General features: G+C 40.2%; 1 protein-coding gene across 1 annotated transcript; it reads right to left on the reverse strand.

The window, feature by feature from the left end:
• Positions 1 to 7,425: 7,425 nt before the first annotated feature.
• On the reverse strand, positions 7,426 to 14,187 carry LOC112942360 (zinc finger protein 271-like). Its single transcript, XM_026033262.1, has 6 exons — positions 14,164 to 14,187; positions 13,819 to 13,915; positions 13,109 to 13,187; positions 10,706 to 11,377; positions 8,936 to 9,037; positions 7,426 to 8,854 (listed from the first exon to the last, which is right to left on the reverse strand). The coding sequence occupies exons 3-6, from the start codon at positions 13,185 to 13,187 to the stop codon at positions 8,553 to 8,555; spliced, it is 1,155 nt and encodes a 384-aa protein (XP_025889047.1). The 5' UTR covers positions 13,819 to 13,915; positions 14,164 to 14,187; the 3' UTR covers positions 7,426 to 8,552.
• Positions 14,188 to 15,810: the final 1,623 nt, after the last annotated feature.

Raw genomic sequence — 15,810 nt, forward strand, 5'->3', positions numbered from 1 at the left:
AAACCCTCTTTTTTTCTCCAGAGTCTCAGTGACAATTACTTATTCAGCCAGGCTAGTCTTCTTCCCTCCAGCTCACCTTTCAGCATGTGGAGACAGCCTTCTCCTGTGCTTTTAAAATTTCCTTCTTGGGAAATGTTCAGCCTTCCTGGACCCCTTTGCTCTTCAAGACTGTGCCCTCAAGGCATTATCCAAACCAATGTTCTAAACTGCCCAAAACCTGCCCTTCCAAAGTCCAAGGTAGTGGTTTTGTTGACATCCCTTCTGATTTCACTAAGAATTCAAAACTATCATTTCACGGTCTTTATGCCCAAGACGGTCTCTGACCACCACATCTCCCACCAGTCCTACACTGCTTCTCTGTTCACAAAGAGCAGGTCCAGCAGGGTACCTCCCCTAGTAGGCTCTCTTACCAGCTGTGGCAGGAAGTTATCTTCCACCCACTTCATGAACCTCCTAGACTGTTTCCTGTCTGTCTTACTATATTTCCAACAAACGTCTGGTAGGTTAAGTTCCCCACAGGAAAGAGGGCTGCTGATCATGAGACTTCTGATAGCTACTTGTAGACTGCCTCATCTGCCTCTTCATCCTGGTTGGGTGCTCTATAGCAGACTTCCGCCAGGATACCAGCCTTGTTGGCCTTCCCTCGATTCTGACCCATAAGCACTTGACATGGGTCTCCAGACACATGGAGGAGAAGGTGCTCAGGAGTAGCCAGCATGGATTCACCAAGGGGAAATCCTGCTTGACTAACCTGATCACCTTCTACGAAGGAATATCTAGCTGGATAGATGAGGGCAGAGTGGTGGATGTCATCTATCTGGATTTGAGCAAGGCTTTTGACACTGTCCCTCACAGCATCCTCCTGGGCAAGCTCCAAAGGTGTGGGATAGATGTGTGGACGGTGAGGTGGATTAGGAATTGGCTCGATGGCAGGGTGCAGAGAGTGGTTGTCAATGGTGCGGAGTCCAGCTGGAGGCCTGTACTTAGTGGTGTCCCGCAGGGGTCAGTTCTCGGTCCGGTCCTGTTCAACTTATTCATTAACGACCTGGATGAAGGGCTGGAGTGCTCCCTCAGCAAGTTTGCCGACGATACCAAACTGGGTGGAGTAGCTGATAGCCCTGAGGGCTATGCTGCCATCCAGAGGGACCTGGACAGATTGGAGGACTGGGCGGTGAGAAACCTCATGAGGTTCAACAAGGGCAAGTGCAGGGTCCTGCACTTGGGGAGGAATAACCCTGGACACCAGTACAGATTAGGGGTGGACCTGCTGGAGAGCAGTCCCGCAGAGAGGGACCTGGGTGTCATGGTGGACGACAAGTTGACCATGAGGCAGCAGTGTGCCCTGGTGGCCAAGAAGGCCAACGGGATCCTGGGGTGCATTAAGAAGAGCGTCTCCAGCAGGTCAAGGGAAGTGATCATCCCCCTCTACTCAGCCCTGGTGAGGCCACATCTGGAGTACTGCGTCTAGTTCTGGGCTCCCCAGTACAAGAGGGATGTGGAGCTGCTGGAGAGAGTCCAGCGCAGGGCTACCAGGATGATCAGAGGCCTGGAACATCTGCCCTATGAGCAAAGGCTGAGAGAGCTGGGCCTGTTCAGCCTGGAGAAGAGGAGGCTGAGGGGGGACCTGATCAGCGTGTATAAATACCTCAAGGGAGGCAGTGAGGAGGAGGGGGGCGGCCTCTTTTCAGTGGTGGACAGTGATAGGACTAGAGGAAATGGCTTCAAACTGAAGCATCGGAAGTTCCACAGGAACTTAAGGAAGCATTTCTTCACTGTGAGGGTGACAAAGCACTGGAACAGGCTGCCCAGAGAGGTTGTGGAGTCTCCTTCTTTGGAGATCTTTGAAACCCACTTGGATGCAGCCCTGTGCCACGTGCTCTAGGTGACCCTGCATGAGCAGGGGGGTTGGACTCGATGACCTCTGAGGTCCCTTCCAACCTTTGGCATTCTCTGATTCTATGATTCTATGACATTTTCATCAGCCTCTTGGAGCTCCATGCAATAGAAGGACTCCTTAACATACAGCGCTACTCCACCTCTTTTCCTTCCTTGCCTGCCCCTTCTGAAGAGTCTGTACCCATCCATTGCTGTACTTCAGTAACGACAGCAGTCCTACCATGTTTCACATGTCGCAACTCTGTCCTAATTTTCCATGATGCACCATGGCCTCTACCTCCTGTTTGTTGCCCATGCTGCATGCATTGGTGTAAGATGCACTTCAGCTGGATTACTTAGTTCTCTCCCAATCCTGACATGCTTCACCTAGGCTCATCCCTAGAGTTCCCCCTTCACACCTAGTTTAAACACCTCCAAAACAAACCCCACCAACTCCTGGGCAGTGATTCTTTCCCCACTGCAGGTGAACTGTGTCTGTTGCAAGGAGGCCCAGGGCTGTACAGACTGCCCCATGGCTGAAAAACACAAAACTCAACCGATGACACTAGCCGCTTAGCCTTTTGTTGATCAGGTGATCAACACCTGTTTCTCTTAATGTCCTTTCCTGACATCAAAGGGATAGAGGAGAACACCATCTGCACTCCCACTCCCTCAGTGTATCTCCTCACTGCCCCGAAGTTCCTTTTGATGGGCTTCAGACTTCTCTCAGCAACTTCATCGCTCCCAAACTGAAAGAGCAATAACAGGTAATACTGAGAGTGCCATACAAGATCTGGGAGCCTTATCATGATGTCCCTTACCCAGACCCCAAGGAGGGAACAGACCTCCCTGTGGGAATGGTCCAGTCAGCATATTGGGCCCTCTGTTCCCCTCAGAAGGGAGTCACCACAAATACACATTTAAAAATTAGATTTGGCAGGTCTGGATTTCTTACTCGGGTCTTAATTTGCAGACTTTGCAAATAGACTTTGTTACATTTATGGTAACACATCAGCCATTGCTAACATTGGTCATTACTTCATTAACAGACCATTTTAATGTAAAAATAATCTCATGTGACACAATAAATAGTTTTGGTAGTTTTAAAAATGCAAGAGAAAATGGAGAAAACTATGTTTAACAAATATTTGTTTTACAATCTCTTACTTCTTTTCTAACTTTTTTTTTACATAGCATATAGAAAACAAACTTAGAAAGCTACGTGGAAAAGGAAAAAAAGGTCACCAAGTGGATTTATGTATTATTTTAAGAAAGTCTCCCTAAAAATAAAATTATTTTATGCATGTTATTATAAACTCTGTAGAGTACCTCAAAATATATCAGTATATAAATACCCGAGAAATATATTTTAAAATACGTGCTATCAATTTAGCATTTGGCTTCATCGCAATCACCCTACACATAAGGATAAGGGAAATCACAGCAGATATAGCATACAAGTATTTTCATATAGAGAAATAACAGTGGAAATATTTTTGATCAGTATTTAAAACACAATCATATCTAAGTAAAAGAATCTGTATATTCAATTTGTATATTTCACATATATCTTTCTATAATGGTTACTAAATGACTGGAGCATGCAAAGATTTCATACTTTATGCGAAAGAACTCAAAAGTTAGAAAACATCAGAATTGATGCTTCCTATCTAACCTAAGGAAAAAAATCTTTCATAATAAGTAAATACTGCTTTTGTTGAAGAACCACTACTTTTTTTGGTACGCTTGATGGATGAATGAGGAAAGTACTCAAAAGATTTTTTTCAACCTCTATTACCTGATGTGCGGTCTCAAAATCTCTTAGGGCATACCATTCAAATTCTGCTAAGAAGCCAAAATAATTTCCTTGGAGGTGTCTTTCTAGAACACACATAGCTGCAGCATCTACAGGTTAGATTCCTTAATGGACTTAAATAGTGCTCCCAAGACAGGGCTCACAGAGTCCTCATTGCATAACCTAGCTTTTAGAAACTGGGAATGTTACTCATTTCATCAGCTTCAGACATGTTTAAACTAGATAATCTGGGTTACTTTTTTTTTTTTTTTTTTTTTTTTTTTTTTTTTTAATTGTCTGGGGAGAACAGATCCAGTTCTTTCTGGAATGTGAGTCACTTGAGCTGCTGTAGGAGTTTATGTTAAGATAGATTAAGATAGTTGAAAGTTAAGAAAGATGAAAAAAAGGCTAAAAATAGGGAGAGCTGCATGCCCCTGTTCCAAAATATGGGTACTTTAAATAAAAAGTTCAAAAAAATCTGCCCCTATTAATACATGTTCAAAACAGTGCAATTATCCAGCAGTTTTACCTTCTGAAATAGCTGAGCCCTTGGTGTTCAGGCGCCCTGTCCACTCTTTATCAGGACCACTTAAACAGAAACATTATTGCATGAAAAGAAACAGTGATAAAATGCAATTCTGGATGCAAAATATAAAAATCTTAAGCAAAATGATACTCATATGAAGTAGGTAATATGGTGGAAATGACAAGTAACTCTAAAAATAAGCAGAAAAAAGAATAAACTTATAATTTGGATGCCATTTTGCTTTCTTTTCCCCAATTTATATAAAAAAAGGACTGAAATCACAGATTTTGTTTTTCTTTCTTTCCTTTTCTTTTGTTTATTCCATGGACACCAACATACAGGAAGGTTTCAGAGATAAAATCAGTACAGAAAATTAAACCTGGCTGTCTGAGATAATTAGATTTTTACTTAACCTACTTAAAGCTCTCCAGGTTACCCCATTCTGGAAACAAACCAAGCAAGAGGGACATTATAACGATGTAAAACTAATCTTAGATATACTCTTTGCAAATACTCTTACTTTGTCTGTTGAAGACTCTGGATCCCCCATGCATCTCGAAAACAACTTCTTAACTGAAAGAGACAGCAGTAGAGGAGCCTGGGAAGTCCCCTTCCTTTAACTCTGCTCCTAGGCTAATTCCAACTTTTCAAATAGTATTTGCTCTTTGGAAAAGATCAGTTTTCTTTCAGAACAGTATTACAGGCTCTGCTACTGGATTATTCATTTATTTGTTCCTGCTTCTTTCACTTGGGCTGGTGCCTGATTCAAAGAGGTTACTCTAATTAATATACTTTTGGCTTACAGTTCTTTTTACTTTTAAAAGCTGCTAGCATACAGGAATACATAACAGTATATATATATAAAAAAAGGACAAAAATAATAGGAGTAATTTAATGTAAATAGAAGAAGATAACAGTCCTTCAAAGTTTATCAGATGCTATTATGATCACCCACTAATTATTTATTTGGAGCTGTTGTTTATATATGTTTTCCTTATGGGAATTTTAAAGACTAAATTACAGCAATGGAAATGGTAAGCAGCAGGGATTAGCCAAAGGAATAGTAATAATAACTCAAGAGAAGTGGGAAGGAGTTTCAGAAACAGTGCAAAAGGAAAGGAAAAATAAACAAAACAAACCACAACAGAAGCCAGGTTATTCTACAAGCAGGAGCTTTACCACTAAAAGTCATTTGCTAGGAGCATGCCACAATTAGGTATGTGAACTTAATCAGACCTCAAGTAGCATATTTTACACTATTTAGCATCTGAGGTGGACACTATCTGCAAAAATGAAAGTTTCCTTTCATTGCCTTTAGTTGCATGATAGAAAAAGTATCATCAACAAAAACCTCAGGAGACAAGTTTTCAGAATGACAAACAGGGATACAAGAGAGTTGTGCAGAGCCTGAAAAGCAGGTTTACCTCACACGCTAGCTCTAACACAGCTCAAGAACGGTCAAATACTTTGGTTGTGCTGATATGAAATGGTACAAAGGTTCATTGGGTGCATTCTTGTCTGAGTTTTCTCATAATATAACATTTAAGATAAAATGTAAACATATAAACATGATCTTATAAATATATAAACATTTCCTTCCCATACCTGAAAAGAGGATGCTTTAATAGATTTGTCCTCAGCAAGCACACTGAAAGTAGACTTCCCTCCTGCAGAACTCTAATAGTTAGCACAGAATTAATTCAAGCCTTATTTTCTCTGTCATATACAAGTGTCTGTGCATTTGATTTTTTTTTTTTTTTTTTTTTTTGACAATGGTCTCGGAAGTGCACTGACGTGATTTAGGGTACTAAGCTTCCAAGCTCGACTTTGTTCCAAATACAATTGTTAGAGACGACCATCTCTTCCAATATCCTTTAGTTGTCTACTTGCCATCCAGCCACTTCACCTGTACAGGCCACAGATTCATAGTTGACAAGGGTAGCTACATCTTCCTGCGCACTGCAGAGCTCTCCAGTACTCCTGGTAGACTATCCAAGTTTGCCACTGCCAAACATTCACCATTTTACATCAGGGCCAGAGCACTGCAAGGCAGTGTATGATGATGGAAGCATTCTAGACAGGAAGCCCCCAAACCACATCCTAGGTCTTTTGTTGTTGTTGGTTTTTTTTGGTTGTTGGTTTTTGTTTTTTTTTTTAAGCATCAGAGATGCTTTTCTGTCAAGTGCTTGAGGAGGAAGAGATTTCCACCTCCTTTCTGGAAGAGTAAGTAATCAAAAATAAGAAATGCAATGGTGTCTTCTGCTTCTCTATCCTCTCCTTTCCTGCAGACCCCAACTAACTTGCAGCTCAGAGGTCGTGCAGGCCTTTCGCCCAGTTTTAGATGGGATCCAAGATAAGCAATAGAGTACAGCAGTGGGAAAGAACGTAGCTTTTCCCAGTTTTTTTTCTGAACTGCTCCTGAACTTCCTGACAGGTAGGAAGAAAAACGTCGAAGTCTCACCTGACAGCTTGAGATTCTTTCTCTCTCCAGCTTGAGATTCTTTCTAACTAGTCTAAGTTACTAATGTGGCAAACTGCATTACATCTTCTTCTTCTGAAGTTTCAGAAGTCATTAATGTAAGTACTTACATGCAAGGAAAGGGGAAGACAGATAGGAGAAAAATGTGAAGAATTAGAGAGGGGGCACAGAGTAGTGTATTCAAGTTCAGGCATCAGACACCAAGCACAGGTACTCTTTTATAAAGGACAGAATCTCAATAAAGATTAGTTTCTAACCTAAAATGCCTTTTTTTTTTCCCTAAATACTGAACATCTTGAAAACACTAAAATACAAATTTGAACCATTACTTTGAAGAGGGGACTACACTTCTTGAATGTTACATTTGCTTTTGTTTAGAAATCATGAATGGAATCCTACAGCCTCCACAATTTGTTAGAAACATTTACTGCAGTTCTTAAGCATCAACATACATCAACACAACTCAGTTGTTAATGGAAATACCCTTTAAGTGCTCACTCTCAATTTGGCTTAAATGAATGCTCTTCTGACACAGTAAGAACTAGAGTGATTTTTCACAATCTGTACCCACATGAAAAGAAACAGTAATACTGAAATCATACTTTATCTTTTGGCAAAATTGTGACATTATTCCATGGAATATCACCAATTGGATCACTTGTTAAAATTCTTAAAATACAAATCATATTTTATTACGCAGGAACTATGGAAACTTTCAACAGGATATCTTAAAAAACAAGAAAAACACAACAGAAGCTCAAAATGGTACAGGCACAAGTCCCAAAGTTTACTTATCCCAGCAGCTTTCCAAAAAAAGTGAATCAAAATTAGCTTTGTTGTGCTCTGGAAGTTCAAAGGTGCTGACATAACAACTAGTCTGTATCACAGAAAGAAACAAGAAGATAAAAAGGGCTAACCCTTCTCAACATACTATTGTTACTAACCTTAAAAGGTCCCAGTCCTTCACAGGCAGGAAAAAAAAATCAATTCCATCTAGCAGATTTTACAAGATGGGGCATCTGAGCTTCTCAGTGTCCCCTTAAGTCAGCAGTTATTTACCCCACTGATTCTATCTCTAACAAATATGTAACAGTCAACATGCAGTAACCCAGCAGGGTATGATGGAGTATCTGAAAATAGATTCAAGTAAGGACAGTTTTGAGGAAATGAACAAATGTTCTATAACTCGAATTGCCTTTTCCTCATGAAATTCTGGCAATCAAAGCAAATGTGAGTAATGCAAGCACTTTTTTTTCATCCCCCAACCCTTTTTGTGATTTATTAGTGATGCTGGCCTGAGAGTCAGTAAAGATCACCTAATTTAAAGCCTCATTGAATTAAGGAAGATTTTATAAACAGATGCTTGGAACAGAAGTGGTGTTAGACTAAATACTTTTACATAAACCTACTGGTTACAGACTTCTATATAAAACAGACTTAAGAAGAATTGCTTAAAACATTCCTGATGACCTTCTTGTTAATGCCAGCTCACTAGAACAGGTAAAAGGTAAAAGCAGCCAAATATATGTTAAATCTAATACATGTTAGAATAATATGCTTAAGTACTTAAGTTTTACACAGTATCATATATGGATGTTCTATTTAACCATACCTCAGCAACGAAGATCTCTTAAGCTGCCTTAACAAAATATATTTCTATCCAAAATCCATGCGTTTTGAAATGAAACAATGACAGCTTCTGTTTGCTGATGCACATAAGTGATGCACATGCTGAAAGTCTGAATACAAGGCCAGCACCCGCAAAAAAACAGTACAATTGCACAGTTACAACAGAAAAATCACATGCTTGATGGTAAAACAGTACAAAACAGTACTTGCATTTGTTCACATTTGATACATTCATAAGATAAAGCAGATCAGGAAGTTGTAGAAGTTGCATGAAACTGTGAGCCTGCAAGCTGAGAGGTAGAGAGAATTTCAGGAGCAGACAAACGGGTGTTTTCAGTAAGGAGACTGCTAGGATTAAGAAGGGGAAAAGAGAGAGATGCCATTGCAGCCGCCTGTCGTCCTAGCAGCAGTCCTAAGCTATAGACATTGGAATTGATGAGATCGTTGCCTGGGAGGAGTATATTCAGCTGTTTCTGAATTTCTTGCAGGACCTGCAGCTGACTTTGCTGATTCAGAAGCAACATATCCATGTTTTCTCTCATTTTCTTCACTGTACAAAGAGAAGAGAATGTTAAATGTCTGCAATGCAGGAATACTATGGATGGCAATTTAGAAGCCTTTCTATACTTACACTCTTCAAAAACGAGATTGGAGTGGCCCATCTCAAATTTCTGTGTGTCACGCCTCTGCTGTTCTTTATGATGCGGAGATATAAATTCAGAACAATTTGCATCTAAGAAGAGGATTGTTAAAGTCAAGGGCCCACTTAATCCCCAATCACTACAGCAGCATTTTAAAATCTGCCTTCACCCAAGGAAAAGGCAGTTCTGTAAAAATCTTTCTTCTCATCCACATTTTAATCACAAAACTTCACTCAAGTCATTTGATAACTTAAACTAGGGCAAATCAAAGCAAAGACTAGGAAGGTATGTTCATCTGAAGTTACAAAAGAATTACAAAATTGATTTTTCTTACAATCAAAAGATCTCCTTTACTATCATTCTCACCCACACTCCAATAAACTTCACAAACTTCCTTCTGCTTTTCCTATGTCCCCATTGGAAGAAGGAGGAGGCAAAGCAGAAGGAGTGGAGCTGTTAAAGAATAAAAAAGCCAAGATATAAAAAAGCATATCTAAGTTATAATATGTAAACTTCTTTGAGTTCATATCCAATATGGAAATCTAATTTAATTCCTAATCTACACATCACAAGGTCAATGAAACACGTGTCATCATACAGGCAATTTTAGAATGACATTTGACTACAATGATACAGTAGCAATAGTTCCTCTAGAATATATTTTGATATCTTGGTTTGAATCGGGCACAGATTTAAGTTCATCTGATTTTTCTTACTGGCAAACTGCCTGATTAATAATGAAACTACATTATTTTTTCTTGTGAATTAGAGAAAAAAAAAACTAAAAAGCTGTTAAAATGATCCTCTACAACTGGGAACTCTCACTTTTACTGCTCTTTAGCTCAGCCATTTTTCAGTACCTCTGTACCAAGACTTCTTCAAACCTAGAAGAGGAATTCAGTTTTGCCATTCAAATTATACTGAAATTATAACTTCATTAAGATTAACACTATTTTTTATCAGCCAGAAAAATCTTGTCATTAAATCTTTGGTCGTGTTTGGCAAGACTTTAAATTGTTAAATCTTAGATCACATATAAAGCCTGCTGCTAATATGCCTGTCCCTTTAACAAAACAAACAAGTATCTAGTTCCACAATTTTTGGTAATTTTAATGAATATATTTTAATGAAATATTCCATTCTTTTAAGAACATGACATATTGCAAAAATCTAGAAAATTCCCTACTTTAAGCAACTACCTCACCTGAGAGCTTATACTTCACTAATAATTAAGAAGGGATGGTCAGAAGAGACTTCCCATTATCAAGAGCATTTTTGTGCAGGCAATGAAAAGCTTTTCATCTTTATCGGTGGTTCTATTCTGCTAATCTTCATTAGAAGTAGGAAACATTATTCATATACAGCAATATTTACTGCTACAGGCTACCAAGGCCCCAGTTTACAGAGCCTTCCTATCTAAGCCAAGTAACTTGTTGGCTTATGAAGACCTAAACTTGAGCATCGGGAGACACTAGTAACCAGGAGTTAATAAAACTCATTTTCATGCAGCCCCTGGGGAATGCAAAATCTGAACTTCAACACTGGCATTTTATAGGCACATCTTCAAATGATGAGTCAGATTTATTATAGAGGAAGGAGGAAAAAAGAAGAAGAAGAAAAAAAAAAAGCACACCATCTATACCTACCATAGGAAGGAGGGACAAGCATTTAGGAATGAACAGAATCAGTGTCCACTTCATCCTCTGTAAATTCGTACAGCTTGAATTTGCACACTCAACAGATTAGAACAGATGAGTTACCTGCTATGCGTTCACTGGGTCTCTCTCTCAAATGAATCTTTTGATGTTTGATGAAGCTGGAGCACAGACAGAAGCTATTTCCACACTCATCACACCGATAAGGCTTTTCATCCATATGGATTCTCTGATGCTGGAAGAGAGCTGAGTTTCCACTGAAACTTTTGCTGCACATGCCGCAAGAAAAGACTTTCTTTTTCACATGGGTTTTATAGTGAGCAATAAGATTTGAACTACGGCCAAAACTCTTCTCACACTCTTGGCATTTGTAGGGTCTCTCTCCTCTGTGAACTCTTTCATGCACTGCAAGGTTGGCCTTCCTGTTAAAGCTCTTTCCACACTCTAAACACTCAAAAGCATTTTCTCCAGTGTGGATTTTCAGATGGTTCAAGAGAGTAGAGCTCCCTTTGAAGCCCTTCCCACACTCTGTACATTTGAAGGGTTTATCGTCGGTGCGAGCTTTCTGATCATTAGTAAGGGCAGTTAGCTTCCTGGAGCCTCCTGCTTGGCGAGGCAGTTTCTTGCAGCTTGCCCTCTGCGGCTTCTGCAGACTGGCTGCCCTTCGGTTCAGACCTCGGGCTTCAGCCAGCTGAGGCAACATGTCCTGCTCAAGAGCTTCCTGGATGCCCCTCTCTGCCTCATTCTCTTCATTTTCACTCAGGATGCAGGTCTCCGCTGGAATAAGAAACAAAACTGACACAGCTCATTTCCCAATATCAATATAGTGTTTGTAAAATAGCCAGAATCTATTTGCACCACATTTCTCTTTTCCAAAGAGAGAGGCAAAACTATGAAGACTGAGCTAAGAAGGAAAGGGGAAAAAAATGAAAAGACGATGATAAAGGTAAAAAAATTGCTGCTTTTCTATCTGCAGGAAATGCCAAACAAAGAAAAATGACAAGGGAAAAGAAAATCCAAAATATCTTGAAAAAAAGAAAAAAGAAAAGAAAATCTAATTTTAGAAATCTACACCCTACTTAGTCCAAAAGTTTTTCAACCTGTTAAATTCACTTTTACAAGAGAGTTTTACTATTGTGTGGTTGGAGGGAGATTGGAGAAGAAAACAAAAGGTCTTCTTAACCATTGCTGGGTAAAATCAAGAGGAAGATCTAGATTGTTCCTTAATTGTATTAAATTTTTTTTTAAACTACTACTGACAGGCCAATATGTCAGATTCTTCACTCCACTTACTATAAAAGAGATATTAAAACTCTTACAGGAATACTGTATATTCACATTAAATCTTTATTGCTAAAATTAGTAATAGTGCATATTAATATTAATAAACTATAAATACTTATATTAATAGCTATTTCATATCTAGATTCTGTATGTCACCTGTTTGCAGTGAGCTAAAGCTAAATAAGCTGCACTAGAGGGAATTTCATAGTCATAATCATAGTTTTTTCCCTAAAGAATGTCATTTATTTATTTCAACAATGACTATATATGATCCGATGTGCCCCATAACAAGCTTTGGTTATCTTACTCTGATACTGGTATATTTACATCACTTTAGCATTAAAAGAATTATTAACATCACCTAATGTGCACTTTGCTTTATTTTTGCAAGTATTTTAGGACAGCAACTGCTAATAGTAACCTAGAGGTGCACTAGCAGACCTCATTTAGCATTAAAATACTCAGTTACTCAGACTACATATACTTAATTTTACACATTAGTTTTATTAATCTGCTATAAAAAACAAGCTTTCTATGTTGAAAGTAAAACTCTGCAGAGTGCAATTTTAGTCTTGCATCTGTTAGACTAAGGAACAAAAAACTAACATGTCTGTTAAGAGAGAAAGTAATCTTTATTTGCATAGTCACAGCTGCCAAGCTCTAAATACCAGCAATAAAAGAAAAAAAAAAAAAAAGGGAAGGGTTCTTACATGAAAGAATTAGAGCTATGGGCAGACTAAAAAATATCAGCAGTCTCTTCGGGGAGGATGAAGACTGGCATTGTAGGAGCAGGAGTGGTCACTCTCTCACTCTACAACCAACCACCTCTTGTAGCAGGTCATGCAGTAGCCCCAGGACTTCAACAGTGAAACAGGAAACAGAACAACCCTTCACTGACATCCAAAAGTATTGCCAGACAGTCAAGTATTTCAGATGCAGTGCTGCAACTCATACCTTTTTTATCTATTGAAAAAGAAAAGCTAAGGAGTACATCTGCTCTCCTTCATTCCAAACCATATTTTCTTATCTTAAAACAGTTGCTATAGACTCATAGCAAACAAAAAAGGCTAGCCTAGCTAGCATGTAATACACATCCTTTCAAATAGGGCAGAGCAGAGAGTTGAGAAGAAGAAAAGCAAAGTTCCCAGCACCCCTGATGAAATCTCAAACTCTGCTAGTTAAATCATGGAGGTAAAAGCTTAAAGGTAAAAGCTTACTTCTCACCTGTACAGGATCCTCCTGCAATCTCATTTCTTGCAGCCTCCTGGAGTTGAGAAAACCTGGGCTCTGTTGCTAGCTCCATCTAGAAAAATAGAGGAAAGCTGGCGCATGTAACCGTTTTCTTCAGAACAAGGTGAAGGAGAGGAAGGCACAGGTGCAACGCATTTTGCAAAATACCTACAGGCTGTATTAACAGTGGTAAACCTACACATGCTATTGAACATTTAGATCGGGCAACGAGAATTTCACAGGATCACTAAGGTTGGTAGGGACCTTTGAGATCATCTAGTCCAACGCCCCTGCTCTAGCAGGGACACCTAGAGCACGTGGCATTGGGCTGTGTTGAAGCAAGTTTTGAAGATCTCCAGAGACGGAGACTCCACAATCTCTCTTGGCAGCCTGTTTCAGTGCTCTATCACTACCAAGAAATTTTTCCTTAAGTTCCCTAATATACATAAGCACTTGCTAAGCACAGCAAAGGCTCCCAGCATAGCAGCGCATTTCCCCACAGTCTCAACACCTTGTACTCCTTCCAAATCCTTACTGCATCCACCTCTGCTAACAGTTTCCCCGTCTCCCTCCATGATCAGTCCATTCCTGTCTGAAAGCCTCTCAAAAGTATGTCAATTTATAGCATAATCTTTTTTAAAGAAAATAAGTGATTGCACTAACTTCCCTAACAGCAACTTGCCTCTTCCCACCCCAGTCCATACCTTCAGCTGAGCTTCACTCTCAGGCCTCGCACTTGCAGGGCTGGGGCCACCGCTCCTCCCCAGTGGCTTGGTGCAGGCTCTCTTTAGGTGCTGAGTGCTGAGGGAGACAGTAATTCATACTGGGGAAATAACCCCCACCCAACCCCCACGTCCTGCTGCAGCCCCAAAGGCCAGAACCCTGGGGAGCTTCTGAAAAACTTGGCTGTGGGGGGCTGATTTGATCCTGCTCGCACATGCTGGGCTTCAGCGCAGCTCCCCAGCCTCTGCTGCAAGGTCCTTTGCAACCAACTAGTACATGAAGCACTTCCAGCACAGCCAAAACAGGAAAACCACTCAGGCACCTACCCTGTTCCTGCAGAGCACTTCCCAGCTTGCAGGCAGCTCTGCCTGTTGCAGCACCATGAGGCCTTGAGACTACAGGAAAGGGTCAGAGTGAGCCCCTGCTGCTGCTGCCCCCACTGGCTGGGAGAGCACAGGGCAGAGCCCTCTGCTCCCTGCAATATCTAGCAGAGCTCCCTCGCTGCTTCCTCGTGGTGCGGATAGCGATGTGGTGATTCTTTCCTGTTCAGCTCTCCTTTGAATGCACTCCTTGTTACTGTTTCCTAAAAATACAATGGGGGAACTTCATTATTCCAGAGACTGTCTTGGATGCTCTGGTAACTTGATGTTCTCATTACCTTGTACTCTTTCTGATGATGTTCACTTACTTGGGTCACCTGACATGTCTCATCCGATCCTTCTCAGGCAATCTCTCTGACAGCATGATTATTCTACTCATTATGTGTACAGCATAAAGACTATTTTACTCATTACACAAAGAGCATAGAGCATAAATGAGGTTCTGATGCATGTTTGAGGCATGTCAGTGATGTCCCAGCAGAAATGTTAACTTTTAATGATGAACACATATGCCTAGTGGTGGTGTACCTTAGTAAGATAAGAAACGAAGACAAAGAGAAAAAAGTGTCTCACCCAGCGTTCAGAGACAGAGAACATACAGTAGCCATTTTCACAAAGAGATGGTCAAAACTTGAGCTCAAAAATAGAAGACAGGTATGGTGGTACCTGTAGAGCTTCAGGAATTAACTGCCAGTTAATTTTTCTGGCCATGTGCCTTCCCTTCTCTCTCTCCCCTTCCATCATATTCCCTCGCCATCACACACAAGCAAGTGTTTGATGAAGTAACAAAAGTGCTGGGGAGACATCACTCTTTGCTGTGCGTTATGTTCCACACGTTTTCACAAGCTCTGCACTAGTCACATGCCTCTAAACAGCATGCATTTCTATTAAAATATTACCTGATGGGTAAAGTTTTTCAAACTTGCACATGCTGCAAAAGCCATGCTGCATCCTAAGAGTGGAAAAGGGCAGGAAATGTGACTCTCTGTGGCTTTCCTTCATGGATTTCTGGTACAGAAGCTTTTCTACAGGCCAAGATCTGGTCTTTTTCCACACTCTAAATAACAGCCTGTAGTTTGACTCTTCCATTTCATATCCAGGAACACTTCAGTGAGATGGAATTGTTATCTTTATGGCAGCATCCATGAAGTGTACAAAACCAGGAGAGCAACAACTCCCTCTTTCCAAAAATGCAGGACTATGTCCCAGCTGTCCATTCATGACAAATTATAAGTTCTAACGAGAAGGACTGACATGTTCTTTCTACATGTCAGTCAGTGATTTCACTCTATGTCATTTCTATTCCACGTAGACACAAATCAAGAGCCCAGTGAGCATGGTGAGCTACATGTTTCTAGGCATCTGTGGAAACATTTTCTCCACATGCACTTTATAAAAGGATATTGTGTTTGCTTTCCATAGCCATTCCCTTTCAAAGGACCCTTAAAGTTTGTCAAATTTGATAAGTAAAAATAAGTAAAACCTAAACCACTGCATTTTCTCCTCTCATTTTAAGTGAAAGAATTAAGGAATTCTCTTAGGAGATGCTAGTTCGCTTTGCTCTCACTCTCAAAGTCTTCAGAGGAAGACTAC

Source organism: Nothoprocta perdicaria, unplaced genomic scaffold, assembly GCF_003342845.1.
Source record: "Nothoprocta perdicaria isolate Ctin4 unplaced genomic scaffold, notPer1 scaffold_126, whole genome shotgun sequence".
Lineage (NCBI taxonomy): Eukaryota > Metazoa > Chordata > Aves > Tinamiformes > Tinamidae > Nothoprocta > Nothoprocta perdicaria.